Here is a 25,333-nt window from a genome sequence, read left to right as displayed (position 1 = left end):
ATCTGTTAATTTTAAATTAATTTGTTATTTTTAATGATACAAATAAAGAGGTAATTTGCGCATAAATTGTTTATTTTGTGATTTCTTTTTTTAAATTTTACTTTCCTTCTTTATTTTTTATTGTACAGTCAAACCTCTGAACAAAGGGAACATAAATTTTGGAGGTTATTTTTGGTTATTATTTTGGATATTATTTAAAGGAATTTAAATAATAGTGGCACAAATCAAAATAGGATAATTATGCATCGAAGAATAGGCTAAAAAAGCAGATAAACATTTTTTAAATTTAAATAATTCGGATACAATAGAAAAACTATGATATCATCTGCCATAAGAAGCCAATACGTGACTGCTGGAAGCAATTCATAATCATAGATAAACAACTATGAAGACAATTAAATATAATTATAAAAATTGGCCTTCATGCTTCTCTATTTAATTCTTTTGAATATTTTATATACAATAATATATACTAATAATAAAGTATATTCATAAACACTACTGGTTAGGTTAGGAAACACAGAAAATGCTTTATTGTAGTCTTTAACACTTAGTTCTCATGAGGAATATGTATTATGTAATATAATAGTAATGAATAGGTAATTTCACACGTTTCTGACGTATTTTTAAAGTAAATTTATTAAAATACTTTTGTCTTTCATCTGAGTGCTATTTTTTTATGTTATACATTCCTGTAAAGTTTTCATGCTAAGCAGTATAGCAATTTGTCAGGCTGATACAGAACTTTTCAAATATAAATTCAGAATTATTTAAAAAAAAAAAAAAATAGTATTTACAGAATTTGCATTCATTTTTTATCTAGAAGAATCTCTTTAATCTATATCTCTATTATCAAGTGTAATTTAAATAGTAATTTTCGATGATGATTCAAAAATATTTGTTTATATTTGTACTTGTGTCTTCAAAGTATAATACTTTGTACTTGTGTCTTCATGTAATTCTTAGGAAATTCATAATATATTCGTATTATTTCTTATTGTACAGTAAGTAGTATTTTTCCAATTGTAAAATTACAAAATAGAAAAGCTTAGCGCATTTTTTATTTCTCAAATAAATAAGCGAGATTATGGTAATAAATAATATAAATTTCATCCTTGGATTTTAAAATCTTTACAAGAATCCGGTTCCAGATGTATTTTTAATCAATTTACATAATCGTAGGCAGGGAAAAGGTCGACTTTTGCCAGTGTTAATCGTGTTCTTGTGGTTAGAAGTTCAAAATTTCATCCTCTACAATCCCCCATATTTTTAAATTTAAATAATGATATAATACTAATTATTTTAAAAAAGTATTCCCTTATTCTTAGAAATATTATAAACAAAATAACACGAATTAATAATTACATAAAAACTGGAAAAACGTGTAAAGAATTAATTATTTCTATACAACTTTTCTGTATTGAGCTGAATACAGAAAAGTACTGATAAATAGAAAAAAAACATCTTCTTTTTTTCATGCATTTCTATTTATTACAATAAAAATTAACGTTTTAATTTTTAATTAATATAACCTTGACTTACCTATGTACTTTAAAAGACTTCAAAACTTACTTAAAAAATTAATTTTGCTAAAATTTTGTTTTAAAATTTAAGCGATTACATATAAGACCCGGCGGCATATCATATTTTTCCATTAAGGTTGCGTGTTTTACTCTTGTTTAAGGCTATTTCCACTCTTTTTCCTTATGGTTAGCTGTTTGGTTAGACAGGAAGTCAAGTGGAAAGAGTGGCTAGATATTTATATATAAACAAACAGCTAATTTAATATTATTATGGGATTAAAATATCATAATAAAAAATAAAATTAATTAGCCTATTTACTTTGAAACATAATCTGTTCTAAAGTTAAAATCAAAATGGCGATTGATAATTGATATTTTCTCGTGTGAATTAAAAGCTTAAAATTAATATTTACAAACAATTTTCCTATACATTTTCTTATTTAATTTAGTAAACGAGCACTTGAGCTTTCTCTTGTTTCATTTTCAGTTCTGCTTTTATGTAGAAAAGATGGTTGCTAAGCGGAAAGTGTTGCTATTACAGCAAAAATTACCTGTGATTAATTGTGCAGTGGATAAAGGTGAGAACCTTCAAACAACCTTCTGTTAAACTCGTGTTGTCAAATAAACGAAAATACAGTACTATAAATGCGAATTTTATTATCCCTGGCTTTGTATTATCCAGGCACACCTATCTCTATCATTATCCCGTTTAATGGAGTTTTCGCTGTACATCACTAACACATAAACATAACTTGTACTGTACTTAGAGGAATGCTTTGGTTACAATGCTCGAAGCGTTTGAGAAAATTATATTATTATTGTGTCTATGTCGTTTCAACTATTACAGTATAATATCAAATTTGTTATATGATTTTTGGGAGCATTTCGAGTAGAGATGGGCGAATTCTATTCACGAATACTAGTTTTTCTTTATTAATTTGTTAATATATTAAAATAAATAAGAAAAGCTAAATAATAAACATTAAATAAATTAATGTAAGTATTCGGAGTCTTCGAGATATAGTTAATAAAAGCTGGTAACGTTGTTGCTAGACTTTCCAGGCAATATTTGTTTTCATCCCTAATAATTGCTATCATTACCTTTATTAGTCTTCAGATTGGTTCCGAAGATATTAACGAAACTAATGGCCATATCTCCCAAACCAATGGTCTGATTTTCTTGAAAATTTCTATCAATTAATGCATTTGTTTGGGAATAAAACATTAGTATTACATAATTTCGTATAGTGCTCATAATAAATAAACTGTTATATAGACACTATTGTATTAAGTTATTATCTAAATAAAACATGTTTTACATGTATTTTATTACTATTTTACTATCAAAAATCAATTATCTTGAATGTTAAAAGTCATTTACTCGTCTGTGTATTTTATTTAATCGTCTACTCTTGGAGGAAAGTAAGCCATTTGTTTCTGATGTATCAGTTAGATTAAAATGTCATCATGACTGAACAGTGCCATTTCCTCTCAATTATTTACACTTATCTATAAGATATGTTACTTTTTTATCAAAATTTGATAAGCAGGTGATGATTCTAAAAGTCCATTTCAGGCATTTTTTCTCTTTTAATTTCAATATATCATTTAGAGTAGGGGTTCCTAGTATGGTCGCTAGCGATCTCTCAGGGGTCAATAGATTTATCTGGGTGTTATAAATTACTAGGGATCGTTTGAGGGTCAGTGAAGAAATTAATAATATAGTACAATGTTAATTGATATATTTTCAAATTATTGATATATTAAAGTAAAACACAGTTTTATTATTGCAATAATTACAGAATTACCATTATATTTAGTATAGACCTAAGCCTATATATATTTTATAATTTTATTTATAAATTAAAAAATTTAGTATGAAATATTTTATTTGATAACAGATAGCCTTCATGAGAAATTTTAATGGCATTTTAGGCATAAAATTTGAATTTAAAATATAAAAGATCATTGTCTCAAACCGTATCATAGCCCTCTCAGTACCGGTGGAATTCTCTGCATGCAATTTATATTCAATTCATCTTAGATAGTTATTTAAAATATCCAGTTAATAGTTTCAGTTCACACTTTTCACTCCCATCAACAATGTACCCTTTGGCATGTTCTCACATAGGCTCAAATATATGAATGGTGACATGGTAAAAACACTTCAAACTCAAAAATTTTCATCTATAAAAGTGCTGTTCGTATTTCACTAATGCAATTTACTGTATAGATACACTCCACAAGTAGTTAAGTAGTAGTTAATCCTTTGCATTCTGGAAAGCAGCATTGGCATTGACAAAAAGTAGCAGTGTTGGAATTGCTTATACATTTAGAAATGGAGAGCATAGGAACAACCTTTCTGCAAGTTGCTATGTACTGGTGCAAGTTATCTTCTGAGGAAGTCTCTTCCACATCTGTACTATTCTCTCCGTGGATTAATTGTTTAGCAAGGTATAAACGGAGTTGACAATATAATGCGGAGCACGTACTGTTCATTTTTATTGTTTCGCAGCAAAGTGGTAGTACGAGATCATTTGGTCGCAGCACTCCCCGTGTGTTGATTAGAATTCCCTATCACAGTAAAGCAATATATCTCCGGTGTTACCGTTTACAACATCGTTTATCGCAATAGAGGAGCACGCCCATTTATTAAAGAATAAAATAAACTGAAAGCCAGGAAAACATTAAAAGTAGAGAGCCTATGCCTTCTACAATGACACGCATTTATGACATAATTATAAGATCTAAAACACAAAAGTTTATCAAATTAATTATATAATCACATTCCCTAGAGTGATACAAATATAATCTACTTAAAAGTGTAAAGTAATTAATCATATATATTAATTTATTTTACGTCCAGATGAAGAAGCCACTCTACAGCGTGCGAGAACCGCCATTTTTGAAAAAGTTACAGCACTGTCAGATCATCAAAACATGTTTTTTTCCTTCTTTTCAAAATAGATCATACAACAGATCTCAATTTATATGATTCTAAAAAGAATGATAAAAAAAACTAAAAAATTAAATGTTTTCTATTGTGGACTGAAAGACTTTGATGCCTACTGGAGGAGCCTGGTAGAATCCTACTTCTTTAGGAGCTCTATGTTAGGGCCCACGCTCAAATTTACGAGGGCCTCGGTAAAATTTGTTACAAATTAGTCATTCCATTGTTTATTTTGTGTATTATATTTAATAAAGGTTTAAAAAAAAAAATAAATTGAGGATCTCAAAAAGTACATCGCTTGACTTCTGACAGGTCCTGAGTTGTTTAATTTGTAATTTTAAAGTAATTTAGACAAATTTTTTTGTTAGATTTCACACAGAAGAGAGTTGGAAATCTTAAACTTTTTCTTTTTTCCTGTAAAACATTTCAATATATTCTAACAGATTAAGGCTATCATACAAAACTTTCATTCGTGCTTTTTTTTAAACATCGATCTATCTGCACAGAACTGGAGGAAATCATATTAAATCTGTCAGAAACTATTTTCTTTTGTGTGAAAGAAATTTTTTATGGAAGTGATCAAGAAGAAAATTCCGTGAGAACGAAACAGGCATCTTCATATAATTTAAAATGGCTACTTAAAATCTCTTAATTTGCATAGTGAATGATAAAATGTACTCTTAACTTTTAAGTTAAAGTTGCATTCGTTTCGTCAGAGTAGTGTAAACCACTACGTCAATTCGACGTCATTTTACGCTTCCTCATTAAGAATGACGTCAAAATGACGTAAGAGGGTGCACTATTCTAACAAAACGAATGCTGTTTAAACATTTCTGGTGAAATATTTTCCCTTAAAGTTGGCAAATTGGCAAGCTTTAGGTGTTATTTATAGAAATATAATATATAATTTCCATTCGAAATGTGAAAATTTAATTGGAAAAATATATTAAATGTAATTTTCTACAATTGAATGAATATAAAAACTACATATTACATAAAATTAGTTCAATACACGAGGCCCTATCGCAAAGGAAGCCAGTATGACCATTTATTAAGGAAGAAGTTCACTAACGAAGGCCTCAAATACATTTATTAAAAATTATTCACTTAATTTATTATTTAAAAGTATAATGAATCTTTTAAACACTGTTCTTTTGTGTTTTTAATATACTGGAGTCTCAAAAATCTAAGTGAATCTAACCTATCGATCCATGGGAGTCCATAAAAGATTTTCCAAGGGGAAGGGCAAAGCTTGGAAACATAATTGCATCAATACATTTTTATTTAATTATTTAAATTTTACGGTTTTACACAAGTAGATTATAGTATTGCATCAATACAAAAAGACAGACAAAGTGTTCAGTGATGGAGGGTGTAAGGTTTCGTATCTCAATCACTTTTACTATTATAATTTATGGAATTTTTTACTCTATCCCAGGGAAGGGCAAGTGCTTCGTTTGCCTCCCTCTGCAGACGTCCATGTCTCGACCTGTGAGAGCTTAATTTAGTCATAATAAACACATAGACTTTCATCTTAGTCCTCGAAAAATGCACAAAAATCTTTATTATATAAAACTGCTCACAAAAAAACCTCCAAATTACGGCCACATCCAAACAATGGTAATTTTTTTTATAATGTTCCCGTCAGTGACCGTTGTTCGAAGGTTTGACTGTAATTACTTTATATCCTCTTACATAAAAAAAAAATACGATAAACAATCACTAATATTATTTAATTAAATAAAATTAAGAAAAATAAAATACAATTGAATTTCTACCTAAGTTAGTCTATATAAGCTTATTAAAGAATTGATTGAGTAACATATAAGCTAAATTTTTTATGATTCAATTAAATAAAAATGATTTCACTGAATCCACTTTCTTTGATATCACTTAATAACAACCCCTATTTCAACGTTAAGTGGTTATCAAGTACCGCGAAAGTACATGAAAATAGGAGTGTTTTGAAGCTATCTACAAGACTTTATAGAAATAAAACTACTGGATAATATAGTAAAAGAATTAAATATTAAAAATTTACAGCATATTCTACCCTATAATCATGTCTACTAATTAAAATAACAGTAATTTGATCCTCTAAAATTTATTTTTCCGTTTGAATTTCAGCTTTATATTCTTTTTGTTTTTATACCTCTTTTTTAAATTTGTTTACTTAATATGCTTATATATATTTTTTTAAATTTTACTCCAAAATGTGAATTATACGAAAAGTAATTAAATATAATTACAGACTAATAAATATAAGTTTGGCCATGAACTTTGAATGTCCTTAATTGATTTCAAGCATCCTTTGGGAAAGTATAAGGTTTGAGTTTTGTTTTCAGTTCTGTAGAATTGAATAGAAAAAATAGTTTCTTTTAAAATTATTTTCGTGTAAATAATATGATGCTATTTAAAAATATAATTAACGGAATATTAAGAAGACATTCCTAGATAATTAAGCTAAATAAGCTGCAGCTAGGGCCTAGCGTTAACTTAAAACCATATTTTTACACGTATCATAGAAGAGAAGGTTTGTTGTATGTTATAGTTTAGGGCCATATGTCCTGACTGATGGGCTTAGAGGGGCTCGAGGGGGCCTTTCTGAATTTCCGTAGAAGCCAATTGCTAGTAGAAAAACGACACGGTTAAGGTGTCGGCTATTAAATTCGAGAAATGAACTCCCCGAAAAAAATTCTGATTACGGACTTCATATATGATTAAAGCTCAATCTTAGGTCTATTAAAAAGGCCCCACGTTTACATTTTGTACCGGGTCCAGCAAAATACAAAGCAGATTTTGTAAAAAATATGAATAAACGTATGTTAATCCAATTTGGAAAACAAAACTTCCACACATAAATTTTATCATCAGACTAATTAATTATTATTAATTAAACGTAGCAGAGAGTAGGCGCCATTTACGCAAAAGATTTTTAATTAATTGTGTATTTAAAATTAATTATATCATAAATATTAATATAATAAAGTAGTATTAAAAAGTATTTTTATTTATTGAAATTAATAAATAATGATATGAGCAATCTGCCAAGAGCAATCTGCCTTCCGGGAGGATTTTTCTATGAGAAAACATGTGTTCTATCTTGGAAACTGTTCTATTCCCTATTTAGATGTTAGACACGTGAAGAATATTTAGAAAACTCCACGTGACCAGCTATCAAAATCACCATTCAGTAGTGTTATCCACTCGGGCACAGGTGGGTTTTTCATGGAAAATGATTTGGCACCGTAGGCCAGGATCCTGCGGGTCCATTAATATAAATCCATCATTGATCTTCACGAATGGATGGACACTATTAGAGAAGGGAATCGTAAAGAGTCGTAGGAAACGGTAAGAGCTTGTCTATAAAAATCTGTGAAAGTCGGATACGACTGAACAGTTAGAGAAAGAAAGAAGGGGGAGAGACAAAATAGAATTTTGCACGCATCACATAACACTTGTCAATCATCATTTTGAAAACAATATTTGGCAGTATTTCGAAAGTTATCACAATTTCATTCTTATCCTTGATGCGTATCAAGCGTAACTTTTTCTATCAATTTTCATAATGTAATATCAAAAAAATGATTTTGAACAATAAGTATTGTTCAGATCGATTTTCTTTTATTCTGTTCAACATCATTAAACACCATAGATAGATAGATAATAAATTATTATTATTATTATTCCACTTTTACATTTTAAAAATGCATTTAAAATGACGGAAATAAATATAGTCAAACCTCTCAACAACGGCCACTGATAGAAAATTTTTAAAAAAATGACCGCGGTTTAGAGGTGATTATCGTTGAGAAGTGATCGTTATTGCAGGTTTGACCTGTATATTTTATAATTATCGTATAGTAAAAGAAGCAATTTAATAATGTTTTCTCTAATTTAATTAAACTTTATCAAGGTTTAAATATAAATTTCCAAAGAAATGACTTGAAATGAAAGTCTGAAAAGTGAAAAAAAAAATCATTAAGGACATTAATTAAACTTGCTTTTAAAATATAGAATTTATCATCTTGCAATCTGTTATCCTTGTTCTTTGTGTGGAGATGACAATGTGATTTATCATCAATCAGCCACTAGAAGTGTGTGACTTTGATTTTCGCTTGGAGGAGACTTTGCATTTTTTAGTGCTGTCAGATTGTTTTTTGTTGGCATTCGAGATGAAAGAGTATCAAGTAAACAAAGTAATTTCTTACTAGCCCAATTTTTCTTATATTAACAATATGCAAAGATTAATAGATTATATCAGGACCGGATTTGCACGTGACTAAAACAGGCTTCAGCCTGGCGTTATGAGTCTATAACTTACATTTTTACATGTAATCATGGAGGGATTCAGAGCACTCGAGTTTCCCTTAAAGATATTTTTTTAAAATTAAATAAATACAGGAAAAATTTTAATGTGACAAACGCATTTATCTCCTGTACCACTGTGAATGAAGAGTTTATTCTTCATCCACAGTGAATGTGAGGTTATGTTCTAATTCGGGGCCCCCTTTAATATAGGTTCTAGTTACACTACTTCATGTATCACTATTTGATGGAGGAGAAAGGCCTGTAATATGTTATCGGCTAGAGTCCCAACAAGTTTAAGTCCATCTCTAGGAAATTCTTTAAAAATTCATATTAAATATGAATATTTAATGGATCTCCTCTGTTTTCTCTGTGAATGTTTATAAAATAATTTTTACTACTTTTATTTTTATTAAATTAACAAAACGTATAATTATTTGGTTTTGTATAGGAAGAGATTTGATGAATATTCATATTTTATATGGATATTCAGAGAATCTCTTTCGTAATTTTATTTTCTTCTTTCTTTTCTGTAAATATTCATAGAAGGTTAACTTTTTTACTTATTAAATTTCTCTTATATTTACAAAATTTAAATGTTATTAGACTATACAGGGAGGAGATTCTACGAAAATCCACAATTTCAATGGATATTCACGGAATATTCTTGGTATTTTCACTCCACCATTCTTTTCTGTGAAAATTCATACAAAGATTAGGCTACTTTTACTAATAAAAACCTTTCTTACATTCATAAAATGCAAAAATCGACAGACTTTACTAGTCAGAATATTCTATGAATGTCGATATTTTATATGGATATTCACAGAATCTCTTTCGTGTGTTGCGGTTTTCTATATGAATCGTCTACAATAAGAATGTCTGTGATTGCCACGAATAGATCGTTATCACATAACATAGTAGTTTATACGAAATTTACCACGAAAATTAATTATTTTATTCTTAAAGAGGACCACGTACAGTTTATGGGAGGGGTCGCCGAAAATTTCATCACTGCACACGACGGGAGGGAGGGAAATCGAGATGTTGTCTACGTGAACTTTGTCATGGATCTATTCTTATAAGCCTAGTAACTAGTCACGTGAATAAACTATCATTTAAGGTCATTTTTTTTTTAATTTTGTACTACTGTAAACGTAATTAAAAGGGAGAGTTTGCCAAAAAGTACAACATTGTATACAACAGGAAGGGAGGAGGTCAAAAGTGGCTCTAAAACCGTAATTTAATAGATGGCCACAGACATAAGAAAGTTGCAACGTATAAGCAATTAAAAGTTGTGAAATAATGTTAGATAAATTGGTAAAACTGTCGAAATTTTTCTAATGTTATTACTAACAAACAACCATAACTGAAATTATGTTTAAAAATTTAATAAGTCTGAATTAGTTTATATACGCAATTTCGCTTTATAACATCATACTTTTAAAAGTAATAATTCAAAATTTTATGCCGGTAAATTATAGTTTACAAGTAATTTAAATTTATTAACCATCCAGTTAAACCTGATTAAAATCATTTTATACTTTCAACACAAGATGGCGGCACGATTAAAACAAGAAATGCAATTTATTTTAATGACATCTATAAATAGCTACTTTTGCTATATAAACTACAATAAATGCCAGTTGCTTTAATGCACCAGACTTTGAAAAAAATAAAAAATAAATTTTAAAAAATTCACTTTTAAGTACTCTAATTTTAAAGCGAATATTCAACAACACACGAATAATTTCACGTGCAATCCATCAAGGGAGGTAAAGTAGAAGGTCTGTCACTAAATGAAAAGTATTTATAAAAAGTTATATTTAAATATCTAAACTTAAACAAACTAACTTTAAAAAATTCTTCTCCTTCTTTTTTTAAATAGAAAGTAACTGGAATGGTTTCATCTCGGTTTGCAATGTGTAATTTGTTACTCTTCGAGCGACATTTTATGGAAAAAAAAATCCTTGATTACCTTCTTTCTTTTACTTAAAAGAAAAAAAAAAAAAACAGGAAGAAACTCGGGATAATTTAGGAATTTCTTTATAAAATCCTTGCCGGAATCTAGTAATCTATGTTGATAGTAAGCAAAAACACTCTGAATGCCAGCAAAGATTACTATCTTCATATATTGCAGATGCCATGGACCAAGAAGGAAGGAATGGAAAAAAAAATCCATTTCAGTAGGACATCATTGGAATTTTTTCGGTGGCAAATACTTTCGAATAATCAATACTTACCCAGTTGTCCTTCGAGTTAAGATTGTGTTTTAATGGTTATGAAATATTACTTGTTATTTGCATAAGTTACAAGGTTAATAATTACTTAAGAGGTTCCAGAAACAAGGAAGTTGTCCCGAAACGTGTCAACATCCTTGTGCTTTATAAGTTCTAAGAAATATTTAAATTTTTCTTTTATGGATCTAAAAATGAAATCATAAAGTCGAAATATCGGCCGAGAGATTTATTATTTATATATTTAATCTATTGTTTCTTATAGGAAATAAGGATAAAAAGATATCTTGTTATTGATAACGAGAGTCAAAAAGTCATTCTTATCGCATTAAACTTGTAATGGGCTGCACAATTAGGACTAATGAAAGGAGGGATGAATAGTGTATACTGTACTCTAAACCCGGGAAGTTAATGTAAATCAAAAAAGGAAGGGAAAAAACTAGGAGTGATGACAGAAACGTTACACATCAACTCATCACTAGTTTGTTAAATTCACATATAAAGATAGTAAAAGGGAAAAAAAAGATAGAGAAATCATACGATGCATTTATTTCATATTTTGGGTAGTTATTTTGGCTCCCGATACTAAAAACTTGAACATTTAAAAGCTTAAAGGACCCCATATAGGAGGAGACTTCGTACATGTCCATATAGAGAGCCACAACAAGGGTGTGTTTTCTGAATGGCATGAGTAAATCATTATGTAATAGGGCAGTTTACGGGAAATCTACCGCAGAAAACGTGAAATGTATCATAAAATCTTGAGATGTAACGAAACTATGGCTTACTAACAATTAAAAGTTACGAATTATGTTAAACAAATTCATAAATTCTTCATAAAATAATAGAATTTATAATAAAATAGCGCAATGCTGTAAAAATAGGTAACATTAGAAAGTAAATAAAAGTATTACATCATTTCTATTCCTAGAAGAGCTAGATTTTAATAAATCAGGAAGGGTCAAGGAATGAATATTCCCGTATCTTCGGGAGATAGGAAGCGTATCTTCAATGGAAATTGGGACAAAGCGAGAAACTATTCTTGTCCTTGTTTAATCCATAGGAAATATGTTTTCCAGTGTCGTTAATAAATGGAAATATTCCAAAAGATTGTTATCACAGTCTTCCTTCATTAGATAATGATGAAAATTGAAGAAAAAAAACCAGCATAGAAATAAAACAGGAAACGAAATTGCAGAAGCGTTTCTATCTTGTCCGTGAAAAACGTAATTTCCTTATTATTTTATAAAGATTATACGTTAGAAAACTTATAATTAAAATGATTTTCCTCTTTCCCTTCGTGTTTGGATTGTGGAGGAGCATGGCTCCATCTCAAATTCTCAGAATAGAACCTTTGCAAACTCCGCCCAAACGTAGCACGTTATGGCCGTCCTTCGAGATATTTTAACAGTTTTATTTAGATTTGCAACGAGTGGTGTCGTGTGTCTAATATGGATGATGATGGAGACAGAAACTTAATGCTGAAGTCGGAAATTGATAAAAAGGAAATTGAAACTGGCGCCATATTTTTAAAAAATAATTAAAAATTATTTTATGTTCAGATTATCTTCGATTCTTTCAGCATTAACGATGCTATGTGATTTTCTGTTGATAGAAGCTTGACCGTAACGATGACGGAAATGCAGTCAAGTGGGTGTGCAACTCAATTTTCCTTGATAACTTACAGCTCTGGCACACGTTATTCTTTGTTTTCTGGTTCTGCAAACCTTGAAGATCGATTTAAAAAATATAATATATATATATATATTATACAAGTTATAATTATTATTTCGTTAAGCTGAGAGGTGGAGAAAAAATAGAATAATGCTTACTTTGCTGTTTTTCTGAAAGATGTGGGCAGAAAACTTTCTTTTTAAGGTAACCATGTAAACAAAAATTAACGTAACTCAAGCCAAAATTAAGACAATAAAGTTACACAAACACAATATATATATAAGTAAGGTCGTAGTTACATCAATAAAATTCACAACTCGACTTTAGTATTCTATACAAATACCGCTTTTGATAAAAGTAGGCGAGTCGTAAAGGCTACTTTACCATTACTTAGATTGAACGAGTCGTTTTAGAATTCTAAAATGGCTCCTTTGTTGAAATGAAACCGATATTTGAAGTTATGGAACTCCTATTAAGTTCGAGTGAATATATGAGATAAATGATAATAAATCTTGAATTTATACTTAAATAAACACTAAATCGGGTTAAATTATGCATTAAAAAATCTCTTAAAATAGCTGAATTAATACTGTTTTTACTCGAAAATAGTGAAGATAATACTAAAATTCACTAATAGATCCTAGTGTTCTACAAACATAGTTTTATTTTTAATGGCGTGTAAGTGGTTTTTTCGAAAGAAAATAGTACTTATTAGTTATTTAATTCAGAATTAGTACTGTTTTCTGTTGAAAACAATACTTAATACCTAATTAACAACTTTAATTTAGTACTTTTTACATCATTCATCAAGTTACCATCCGATACAAAACTTAGAAAAGGGGGTTTAATTTCGATTCGATTCGATTCGATTTAGAGGAGGAAAAAAAAGTTATAAAAAATATAAATCGCTATCGAAGAGTTTCGAGCATGTCCTCCACTTGTACATTTTTAAAATGCAAAACAAAATACATAAATACTCCTCTAACAAACTATCAAATTTCCTATATATTAGTCTCTTATATTAATGTCGTTAACCTGCATCGAAATCTATCATTTATGGCTTTCTAACTGTTTATTTATTAAATAACAATAATAAAACCGTGGCTTAATAGACCTATTTATATATATATATATTTATTTTTTTGTATGAAGGAACTTAGCAATTTTTTATTTATTCTTTCGTCTCCTTGATCTTGCGGACGAGAAAGGTTGCAGTTGGTATTTTTTGAGAGGCGATAAAGGGATATCTCTTCCTCATTAAGGCCTCATATCTGATTTTATCGAAATTTAAGCTTTCAAGTAACGATTAAATACCATTTAGGCGAGGCGTTTAATCGTTTCTAGTAGCGTTTAGGCCATTGGACTGTCCGGTGTCGGTTCAATTATTTGATTAAATGGTTTATTCCCATCAAACTTTAACCATAGATTAGTAATTTATTGCATGGTTTATATCTAAATTTTACCAAAGTAATTTGATTCGTTAGGTAAATATTTTTTAATTTTTATAGCTAAATAAGCGTTTACACGACACGGTTTTAAATTTAGTATACAGGTTAAATACTGTATTTGTAGGATCTGGGCTAAAGAACTAAATAACTCAATTTTGGGCCTCTCAAGAGGCCCTAAATTGAGTTTAAGACTTTATTGCCTTAAGAGTCTATTAGTTTAAGGCCTCATATTTTAACACATATCATTTATTTGGCGAAAGGAAGGGCCTGTTATATGTTATAGCTTAGGGTAACTCTGCTATGATATATTTAAATTAAGTAATTTTTTTATTAATTTTTATAGGGCCGGATAAACTAAACGAGCTGCATAAATCTAGAGCTCAGGGCCTCACATTTTTACGTTATTTGGTGGAGGGGAAGGCCTGTTACATGTTATAGCTTAAAGCGACAGCAAAACTTAGTCCAGCCTTGGTTTTATAGCTATAGATTATTTTTTGTAACACAAAATGTGTTAAGGACAATTAAAAATATACAAAAATTGCCTCGTTAAAAATCCCTTCCTTAACAATTACGTAAGTTTATAAAATTCCTCCATCTTGGAATACTTTTTATGTTATCTTTTCTTTCTAATTTTAAACGATCCGAACAAGAATAATGAATAAAGGTTTATATTTTCTTTTAAAAATAAAAATAAACACGATTTTTTAGAAAAATAAATAATAAATATAATCATTATTTTCAAATTTACGAAACCCATCTCGTCTTCCATAGTAAACCAGACATTAATTAAAAGTGAAGAAATAAAGTAGAAAGAAGAAGAAAAAAAGATTAGCTCCTCTTGTTTATCTTGAGTTTGATTTATCTCAATACTCTTGTGTTGCTCAGCTAAAACAGATCTAAACATTCATCTGTTTGTTCTTCCATCTTGTATGTCGCGACCCTTAGTAAACACTCGGACAAAGAAGCACCATTCTTAATCGGGAAATCTTAAAAATAAAATCTTCCCATTGGGAATATACATTAATGTCTACCACAAAAAAATCCGCATATATCATTCAAAATCCAATCTGTTCTACCAAACTTTATGAAATTCAACACCTTATCGGCCCTGCGGAACGAATTAAATAACCAACTTAAAAACCTTTTTATCTGGATAATTTTCTCATAAAACATGCAAACTACTCGACTTTTATACACGATAAAGTACTTAATATTCTTAAAAATAATTTTTATAACGCTCCACGCATTAAATTCCACCATAAAAGTGGCATAGAGCGTTTAAGATTCGATCTTAACAACTGTAGAATGCCACGCTTGATCGAACTCGTCGACCAATTAAAAAAAAAACAAAAAAGGTGTTTTACATCCACAGATTTCTGGTAAAACTGTTAAATAAATCAAAATATTTATTTGTTCTGAGAAAAAATTACATCATTTATTCATTATTACGTAATTTATACTCGCCCGTAGAAGTGCCGCATCATCACTTTTAACTGTATCGTTGGGTATCAGCATTAAAAATTGATTACGGGTACCCGAGCGACGTCACAGAACTCATAAATATCCAATCCCATCCGTAGAAGCGGCACAATTTTTAATTCATTTGCATAGTTATGGGATCGAATTTGATTTTCGTGGTATCCCCCTGCGGATTTTTTCTATGTATTAGCATAGGATTGCCATAGTTATACCGGATGCGCTACCACTCTTTAAAAATAACTGCGGGGGGTAGACTATCGAATGTTACTCTAACAGTGCTAATCTGCAAGAGAAATCCAGCAGTACTAAAGATAACCCCGAAGCTACTGTTAAATTAAATAAGGAAAAAATCCTCAAGTTGTTCCTCTATTAAGATAGCATTTTTTTTATTTTTTTTTAACTCCTTAACGATGTTACCACAATAATCATCTACACGCTTAAAGGTGTTACTCAGCCGTTAATGTATCCTTTAAGGAAAATTTTACAGTAGGATTTATGTATTTTATAAATAAAAAAAGACCCCGAAAGTGTCTGAAACATTATCGGAAGAGGCGAGGTGCTACAATATTGGGAGTGACCCATCAATCCTTATAAGGTGCCATAATCAAAGCGACCGGGTTATCACTCAAAAAAAAAAAGAAAAAAACGAAAAAAAACTATGTGTTGGCTCGATAAGCACCCCATTAAAATTTTTAATTGAAGAGATAAATAAAAAAAAATGAAATGAACACTTCTTCCGCACTTTTTTTCACCTGACGTATCGGGTTACGTTGGAAATTCCAGCGGAAGAGTGCGAAGAGATGAATTAAAAAAAAAAAAAAAGTGCGTAGAATTAGTAAAATGTCTATTACGTTTTTCCTTTGTGTTTTTAACAGAAAGAAGGCCTTATCTGTCGATTGTCGGCCAGCACTTAGTTACGAGAAATGCCGCTAGAGGGCCGCGGGCTGACCTCGGAAGCGCTGTAACGCTCGTAGTGTTGGGGCATGTGCCGACTGCACTTGCCTAGTGGCGTGAGTTCGGCAGCTATAGGCTGAGCGTCCCTCGCTCTAAGCCGGGGAGTGATAGGGAGGGCAAGTTAGAGGAGTTTAGCGGAAGAAAAAAAGAAAAAAATAATAATAATAAAAAAGGAAGAGCACACTGCCGCACGTGGAATATGATCGAGTCGAACAGTACCCAACCGTCCCTTTAAGTCCATGTTTACTGTCAGTGAAATCATGCTGTGGTATCGTTGTTTTTTGTTTTTTATACTGCATATATACTCATTAACGTCGGCAGATTGGGATAGATCACGTCTGAAGGATCCGCAAGGTGAGTGAAACCCTTTAAAAGCATTTTTTTCTTAACCTTGTCCTTTAGATAGACCGTCGCGCGGACAGTACATCAATTACACTGCTTGACTGATTTATGTCTGGTCTTGGATGCTAAACTGTTATGCGATCTCGATTGTTTGTGCGCGACATACACGACGATACATTTATAGATAAGCACGCGATATTGTTACGAATTAAAAGATATTGTGTGGTGTGATGTCGTGTACCTAATGCTAAGAGTGTGAATGGCCCATGGATGTCGGCCTGGAAGCATGCCACCTCATGCTGCCAGCTGGTATCGTCTTATTTTCTCGCACGTGTTTTAGGACGTCGACTTTTTTTTCTTTTTCTTTTTTAACGTTATAGATCGAGTGGTAGAGACTTTAGATGAAGTAAATAAGGAATATGGTCAGACCGAGCTCCTCCTCGAGGCCTTGGTTGCTGCAGGATACCGTATTAATTGTCGGTAGGGAAATGGGTCACTATATAGTATTCACAAGGACGGCTAGTAGTTTGTTTTCACACTTCACCACTCGCTATCACTTTTGTATGTCGGTTCTTCAGATCTTCGACTTATTTTCAAGGTGTTCGTCCTTGGAAGGGTAACGTTTTTGACCCTAAAACATCTGCTTAAAAGATAAAAGTGTGTTTTGAAAGTAGTTTGGATGTTAAAGGGTTACAAGATCTAAGTTGTGAATATGTCAAGTTCGCATTGTTTCTTCATCCGTTGTATTGTTTACAAGGATTTTGGGAGGATCATTCGGCCAAGTTTCGTGAGACACGCTGAATAATTAGATTTTGCAACGAGAGAGAGCGAGAGAGAGAAATTTTAAATAAATTAATAATAATAATAACATTTAAGTTTTGCCGGAAACGAAGTCCATAAAATAATTTAAACAATGATTACGTATCCGTTTAGGATACAAAATGTCTTTCAGTGCAAAGACCTCTTGATAAACAAACACAATTGAAGTGATTATGTTACATTAATAGATATATCAAATTATAGATGAACTTAAGGATATACACGATTTGCTTTTTCTCTTTTCATCTTCATTCATACTCGAGGGAAAACTTAATTGCATAAATGGGTCATTCATACTTAGTCTAAATTGTCTATTGAATTGATGCTTGACAATGATAGCTTTGCTCTTTCACTTGACTCTTTGACTGCGGAAGGTCTTTCCGGTTACATGAGACTATAAAAAAATGATTGTTTTTCTCCTTCAGATGCTGGTCTCCGTCAAGAAAAGGTGTTTCCCGTTCTGCTGGACTCTAACGGTAATCCTACAGATAAGTGGGACCTAGAAAACACAACGAAAAGGTTCAAGTTCAAGGCGTTCAATTTCCTTTTCTTCATTGAATTAGAACCAAGCAGCGAATTTCTTTCCCCACATTTTCATATGACTACGTTAGAATCTTGGGGAAAGAATGCCACTTGCAGGACTCATTATCCTAAAGACAATTGTTATTTTAAAGGAAAGTTTGTCGACGAAGACGATTCCATAGTTTCTCTTAGCCTGTGCCAAGGAATGGTAAGTCTGATTTAGTTAACTTTGGATCGTAGCAATGCCAACGTATATTATAAACTGGAAAGTAAGAAATTTCCATGTGCAAAGTGCTTTAAACCCGTCTAAACCGTTTCCTTAACATGTGCAACAGCTCTTTGTCGTATTCATTGAAAAATCCTACGCATTCTTCAACCGACGCAATTATCGGTGACTCAACAAATAAATTCGACTTAGAAACGACACTAACAATCTTGAGAAAATCCTTCCTTAGAACGATTTAGATTCTTCATGTTATATAAGACAGACTAATGAACAATGACAGCGCAGCTACCTGCTCTATTAAGTAGCGAGTTTACTGTCATTCTGTGAAGCTCCTAATTTTCATGCGACTCACCTAGTGAGTGCAGGTGTGTGCGATAACAGTGGGAGGTCGGCAGTATAGACCTCTCCTATCTTCCTATATAAATCTGCCTTCTGGCCTCAGTTATTACTACTTAATGGCTGCTTCAAGTGACAGGTTGTTCAGAGTTTTTATAGCTGTAATAGGAAGATCTCTCTTCTTCCATGTGAGCAGAAGATAGATGACAACCTTACGACCTTGCTTCTCCCCCCTAAAATACCGTTCACCTTTTGCTATTATCGCTAAACTTTAGAAATTAGGTCATTAGGAGCCTTTCCACTTTCAATATTCCCAATTAGAGTGGGTCCCCAGTTAAGGAGAAGCGAATTTCGTAACATTTGTTTGAGTACGTCTCATTTGTCAGTTCTACGACCTTGCACGGCATCTTATCCGAGAGGCAATAACACATTTTTGCAGTTTGTTTTGGCTCTTTAGCTTTAATCAGCATTGAAAAAGTAAACCAGTCGGGTAGTTAGACAGTGATTTTTCGTCTGTTCGCCGTCTGCTAGGTCATTATAGCTGTGCCTTTGTCCTCTTTGTTCTATGCCGACTACCGGCCTTACAATAGAAGAAATGAGCTTTTGCCACCAAGGACAAGGGCGACCATCCGGTGTCGGTAAGCGACACCAAAATGATTTATAGTTCTTCCCTCCCTACCTAGTTTTAAACCGCTCTTTCGACTTGTCTTCCAGACGGGTTTTTGACCCTTTTTTAAAGCCATTCGCTTAACATTTGACCCGCTTGTCGTTTGTAAGAGCCATGTGTTTGTAAACATTGACTATGAGGTGTTGCATCGCTTTGTTACGTAGTTCAACATCATAAAATATCATCAAGGTCTGGATGAAATAGGTCAGAAACGGACTAAATGGGGGATGTGTGGGAACACTAGTTAGGCCTTGAATATCTCTAGAAACGTGATGGGCGCGGTTTTGATCCCTCAACCCACACATGCACATTGGTGAAAGGGTGGAAAATTTGGGCGGATATTTACTAATTGAGCGTGACATCGAGAGGACACGTTTCTTAAATGTGCCTTAGGATGACGAAGTCGAAAACCCAGCCAAAGTTAAAGAAAAAAAACAAGAGCGATATATGACCTACAAACGAAGACAACTTTCGTTGTTAAAAGTGAAGCAGAAAATAAATTTCGCGCAGCCCAATTAGGTAATGAGATCATCATCATAAGTCTAGAAAGCAATCGAGGTCATCGCGACACTTTGTTTTATTTTTCGCCTAATGTTTTGCACCACTAATAACACTCGAGTATATTTACACGGCGCTCGCAACACCTGCCAAAATTCAGTCTCTGTAAAACCTCTGGCAGAGCGCTCTGAGCATTTCAAAAAATAAAAAAAAAAGTAGTTATGTAGATTGAACATCGCCCTGTTTTTTTACCAGAAGAAAAAATACAGAGTTTTTTCCCTCTTCACGTAGAAAGGGCGATGTTCAATCTGCTTAACTACACGGAGAGGCGTGTACTGATGAACAAAACGGACACAAGTGGTAACCATTGTATATTTATGTTCCGTGAATATGTTATTAATATGTAATTTCCGTTGGACAATTGGCTAGAAACTTCCTTGTCTTTCTATATCCGGTGTCAAACGTGCTTACCAAACGTAGCGCTCGAGGGAAGTAGAACTGGTCTTTTCATTTATACAGATGTTTGCATCTTTATTTTTGTAATTGAGATTTATTATAGAGCCACTAAAACGCGCGATCTCATCCTATTGTGATAGCCATCGTGTTTATGTTAGCAAACAAACCTTGACTCAAAATCAAGAGATAATTACACTTCCGCTAAATGATCCGATTACATTCACTCGAGTATGATGAAGGAACCTCTGACCTCCACCAACAGGCTCGATCTTATGATGGGAAGTTAAAAGAATCCGGTAGAAAGGGTGACATGTTTGGTACGTGACCGAAGAGGGATTTTACTTCGCCTCACCTTACTCCAGACAAGAAAAACTTGTCTGACATGCCTCCTTTTTTTATGCTACTCGGCTCTGATTGGATTTTTCTGTCGAGTCAGTTGGTCAGTCAGTGAAACTTGTTCGTCTTTCATTGATGACATTGCTCGCTTGACTCCTCTCCGTAATTTTATTCAGAAATTCCACAAGTGTAATATAAATCTTGCGAAAAATTCTTTCTCGACAGGGTTTTACATAAATCAAAACCCGCATCTCTGTCAAAATTGCCGAGGGATTAGGAGTAGAAGCCATTTTAAATACTGCGCGTAGACTCTGTTCCTGTTATCGCAGATTGAATGAGGTGATATAAATTTAGCACGAAAGCCTAACTCAATTGGTAATGCCATCTGCGAAACACACCCAGTAATTAGTAGAACGAACTCTTGCAGACTTTCTTCGCAGAAGCAGTTGACTAACTTTAGCTATAACAACCAGATGCTTGTGTCTTTGACCGAAGTATAAGGGCGGCACACAAATCGCTCCAAGATGGCATTTACGATTGAAATCGGGCTCTGTAAAACCAAAAATCTCTTTTCTATCCACTTTCTTTTGCTAGTTTTCCCCAACTTACACACGATGAATAGAGAAGATTACATCTTCCCTATTGTATTTTGGATTGGGGCGTCACCCCCTCCGCGATCCCCGTTCCCACGATCCCAATGGCAAAAATCCATTTTTTCGGGTTAAAATATCGAAGAGCCATGGATTTCTGACCATGAAACACTCATTTTTTTCCAAACTTTAAAGCGAAACAATGCTTATTATTTGTGTTCAAAACATTTTAAACAATAATCGGTGTCATGGATAATAAATGTAGGTTAAATATGGGTTCCGATAAGATAACGAAGATGACGCTTTAGAAGAGAGTGGACTTTCCCATTTTCAACGTTAGTCGTGTGTGTTAGCATTCCCGATTTTGGTTTACCTTCTAGCAAACATCGAAATTCACTTAAAATAATCTCTACAAGTTAAAAAAAAACACAAGAAAAAAGAAATGTAAGAGATACTTAACCAGACGAAAGCAGTCGGCTGTTGAAAGAGGACAAGAGAAAGGGAAAAATTCAGTTTTTGGGCCATCACGTAACCTGGCAAAGTGACATAACGTAAATAAAAGTCAAGGAAACTCGAACCCCCATTACACTGAAGGAAAGTTAGTGTTTTGACGACTTTCTTTCTTTTTTTTAACATCTTCAGTTATATCAAACGAGAACTTGGCCCACCTATAAATATACCCAGACGATTGTTAGTGTAGTAGAAGTCGTCGGGTTAAACTAGGCCAAAAGGAAACGCGATCACTAATAACCCCCTCTGATCACTTTTTTTATAGCTTTACCTCTGCGGTCCTTCATTTGATGTCCTAATTTCTCGGTTTCTAAGAAAGTTTAAACCCCGCAGGTGGCTAAATAAGGGTGTTTAAAAAAAAAAACTTGCGTGCCTTAATCACTTCGTTCGGGACACTCACCGATGACGTCAAAAGCGATGGGTGACGACTGGATACCTGTCTCCAGACCTTGAACTGTCTTTTCTGTTTGAAAAATCGGAAGAAAAAGCACCCCCGCCGGGATACGTGCTCAAAAAATAGAAGTAGAGTCTACAAAGAGGAGCCTTATTTTGTTTCCGTGTGAATACATTGTATATTCTACCCCCAGACAGATATATGGGTGGTGACATTAACCTCTTCCACTAGTAAACTAAGAAAGGAATGCTGACTTTAATACTCGAGCTTTTGTATTCAACATAAATGTTTGTTTATATATGAAATGTATTTTTTTTTTTTTCCTGTTGGGACGTAACGTTCGCTAACCCTTTTACTTCGAGAACGACACTTAAACTCGCTAAAAAGGAGGACAACTCCTTATCACTTTCAGTTATGAGCAGGGAATTCAGGAATTACGTAAGAAGCTAAGTTTTAATAAACACTTTCCCAGAAACGTGTTTTACAGGATCAGAATTATAATTTTTGGCTTTTTGCCATCTTTCCACAGCAAATATAACGCTTTGGGTGTGTTTACACGTGTTCACCTATCTCGAAAGGGAGCCGAATTCAACTTATTAATGTGCAAATCCCCATAAAATCTTACTTATCTCGTAAATATTTGTTTTTCGTACGGTTCACAGCAAACGAAAACTATTCAGTTTCCAATTTCTTCCGACGCCATTTTCTTTTTTTGGCTCCTCGGTAGAAGGAAAAGAATTAAAAAAAAAAAAATTATGAAACTCTTTAATATAATGTTTGTTGACTCGAGAGAATTTTATTACTGTCGAAGGTCACCGAATTGTGTAGGTTGGAGGTCATAACGCACCGAATGCTCTGTGCAGTATAAAATTACCGAGAGGCACGATGACTCTTGCTCCGGAAGGGAATTGACCCACCCAATACAAAAGTAAGATAGGGCTATATCGTGTTTTGTGTTACTATTTGAAGAGCTCCCTGACATGTATATGGCTCATTCGTTTTCCAATATAGACCAGATAAAGAATCACATGTTTGAAAGTAAAATATTGTTGTTATAGTAGAGTGACGCCCTACTCGGGTCAAACACATTAGAAAGTTCTTGACTTTACCTGTATATAATAGGTTTATCTCCAAGAAAAGGAGCCATGTAGTTTTATAGTGATCTTTTCCCTCGATAAATGTCTTTAAAAGTCATGTTTGCGATACATAATCCACGTCTCTGTGATTTGTTATTATAGTAACATGACGCACTCCGAGTTCCTCGGTCCTTTACTTTCCTAAACAATAGATTTTTCATCCAGAAAGAAGCCATTATTGCAACGATAGTATAGTTTTAGTAGCTTATCTATCTTTCGAGAGTAGCTATAAACTTCAGCATCCTTGCAATTGTTGTTGTAGTGGCGTAACGATCTTCGAGTTCGTATCACAGATTAAAAGACATAAAAAGTTTTTCGCATGGGCGATTTTATGGATTTCCACTCAAAAAAAGGGAAACTTTATTATTATTTTGATAATACAGTTCTGTGACCGATCTTCCTTCTCGATAATTTCTTACAAAACTCTAAACTGGTGTTGCATAGTCCAACATGTCGTCGATACCTGCCATAGGTACCCACTCCCTCATCTTGTGTGGTCCAAAACTATTATCCTCCTTGTCTCACGAATGAAATACGTTTCTCAATAGGGCCATCATTCGTTGTATTTGTCGTTTACGTTAACGTCGATCGGGACTCGCGTACAAAACTCGATAATAAATAATAACAATGCGGGGCACACGTTACAAGTGCTGTTGATACAGTTGTATTTTATGGCCTGTACTTGTCAGTCCGTACTAAGTTAGGACTAGTTCAATTGACCGCCCGGGGACCTCACCTAATCTCCTTGTCCCTCGAGGCTGCACTTTTCTAGTGGAGACCCCGATGTTGCCGATAAGAGTGGGGTGACAGATGAGTGCAATACGGTGGCGGCTCGAAAACAAGCTTCGAGTTTAAATGTATTGTTGCATTGAGTAGGGCAGCGGCGTTAATCACTGGTGTATTACTGGAAAGTCGACATTACAGTCTCGTTTTTTTAATATATATTTTTACAGTTAGGCTTCCTGCACGCTTCACATGGCGATTATGTCATCGAACCCATCGATCCATCATCGTCGAAACGGCCTCATCTAATCACCAACGTAGGAAGAGATTTAAGAAAATCCACTCGGAGTTGTGACGAGGATGGTAAGTACATGCTTCCTGTACAGTTTAGTGATAAGCTAAAATTGTTCGGGAGATATTTATGGAGGTTTTTTATATTTATGTTATTGAATAGATAAAATCCCTAACTGTAGTCTTTAACGCGAACATTTTTATGGGCACTTGTACTTATTGGAGAAGGCGAATTAGGCCAATTTTAAGCAATTTCCATGTGTAGAAATCCCCCGTTTGAATACCCGAATCAAACGTGATCAAAATACAAAACTCCGAAACTTCTTACTTAAACATTAAATACAGAAACTCATTAATTTCGTAATAAACCCACTTAAAATGTCTTTCCATTGCTGACGTGCAGCTGAACATATTAGGTTAATTTTAAACAGTTTAGTTATAAAGAAATTGCGCTGGAGACTAGAGCAACCCGCCCATAATGAAAACGATTACAGATAGGAATGAGATCTTGTAACTCGATTTTCTTTCTTTTTTTTTTGCGTGTAAAATGAATGCAGAAACTCTCATTTACTTTCGTAATAAGCCCAGTTAATATTTAGGTTCACGGATTTAGTCGTTATTTTGAGAGCAGACAACCGACCATGAACTATATAGCGTTTAGTTTTGTCAACGGTTGGGTGTTTGTTTACTCGATCAAATCCTGTAAGGCTTCTAAGAATTCGCGCGGCGATTTTTATAAACAAACAAATCCACGAATAAATAAATCCGAATTTTAACATTTAGTACTCGATTTTTCTCCGATTTTACACGCGAAATTGGCATCTGGGGAGAGTCGAAGTTCTCTCTCTCTCCTGGATTCTTGTTACACAGTGGGTTGTGTGGAGGTGGCTGCTGATAAATGACGCTATGGTGGT

The 25,333-nt window shown here is 33.0% G+C and overlaps 1 protein-coding gene across 1 annotated transcript in view; it reads left to right on the top strand.

Moving 5' to 3' along the window:
- The first annotated feature begins 16,577 nt into the window (after positions 1–16,577).
- The window catches only part of LOC111633973 (A disintegrin and metalloproteinase with thrombospondin motifs 9-like), a 46,869-nt gene continuing 38,113 nt past the window's right edge, over positions 16,578–25,333 (top strand). The window contains exons 1-3 of the mRNA XM_023378631.1: positions 16,578–16,927; positions 18,160–18,464; positions 24,359–24,491. Coding sequence (XP_023234399.1) covers positions 16,813–16,927; positions 18,160–18,464; positions 24,359–24,491 — 553 coding nt within the window. The 5' untranslated portion in view covers positions 16,578–16,812. The remainder of the gene's footprint in view (positions 16,928–18,159; positions 18,465–24,358; positions 24,492–25,333) is intronic.

The sequence above is a fragment of the Centruroides sculpturatus genome, unplaced genomic scaffold, assembly GCF_000671375.1.
Source record: "Centruroides sculpturatus isolate CEXI.00-Female unplaced genomic scaffold, Cexi_2.0 scaffold833, whole genome shotgun sequence".
NCBI lineage: Eukaryota > Metazoa > Arthropoda > Arachnida > Scorpiones > Buthidae > Centruroides > Centruroides sculpturatus.
The sequence above is the reverse complement of the archived record's forward strand: the minus strand, read 5'-3'. Positions and strand labels throughout refer to the sequence as shown.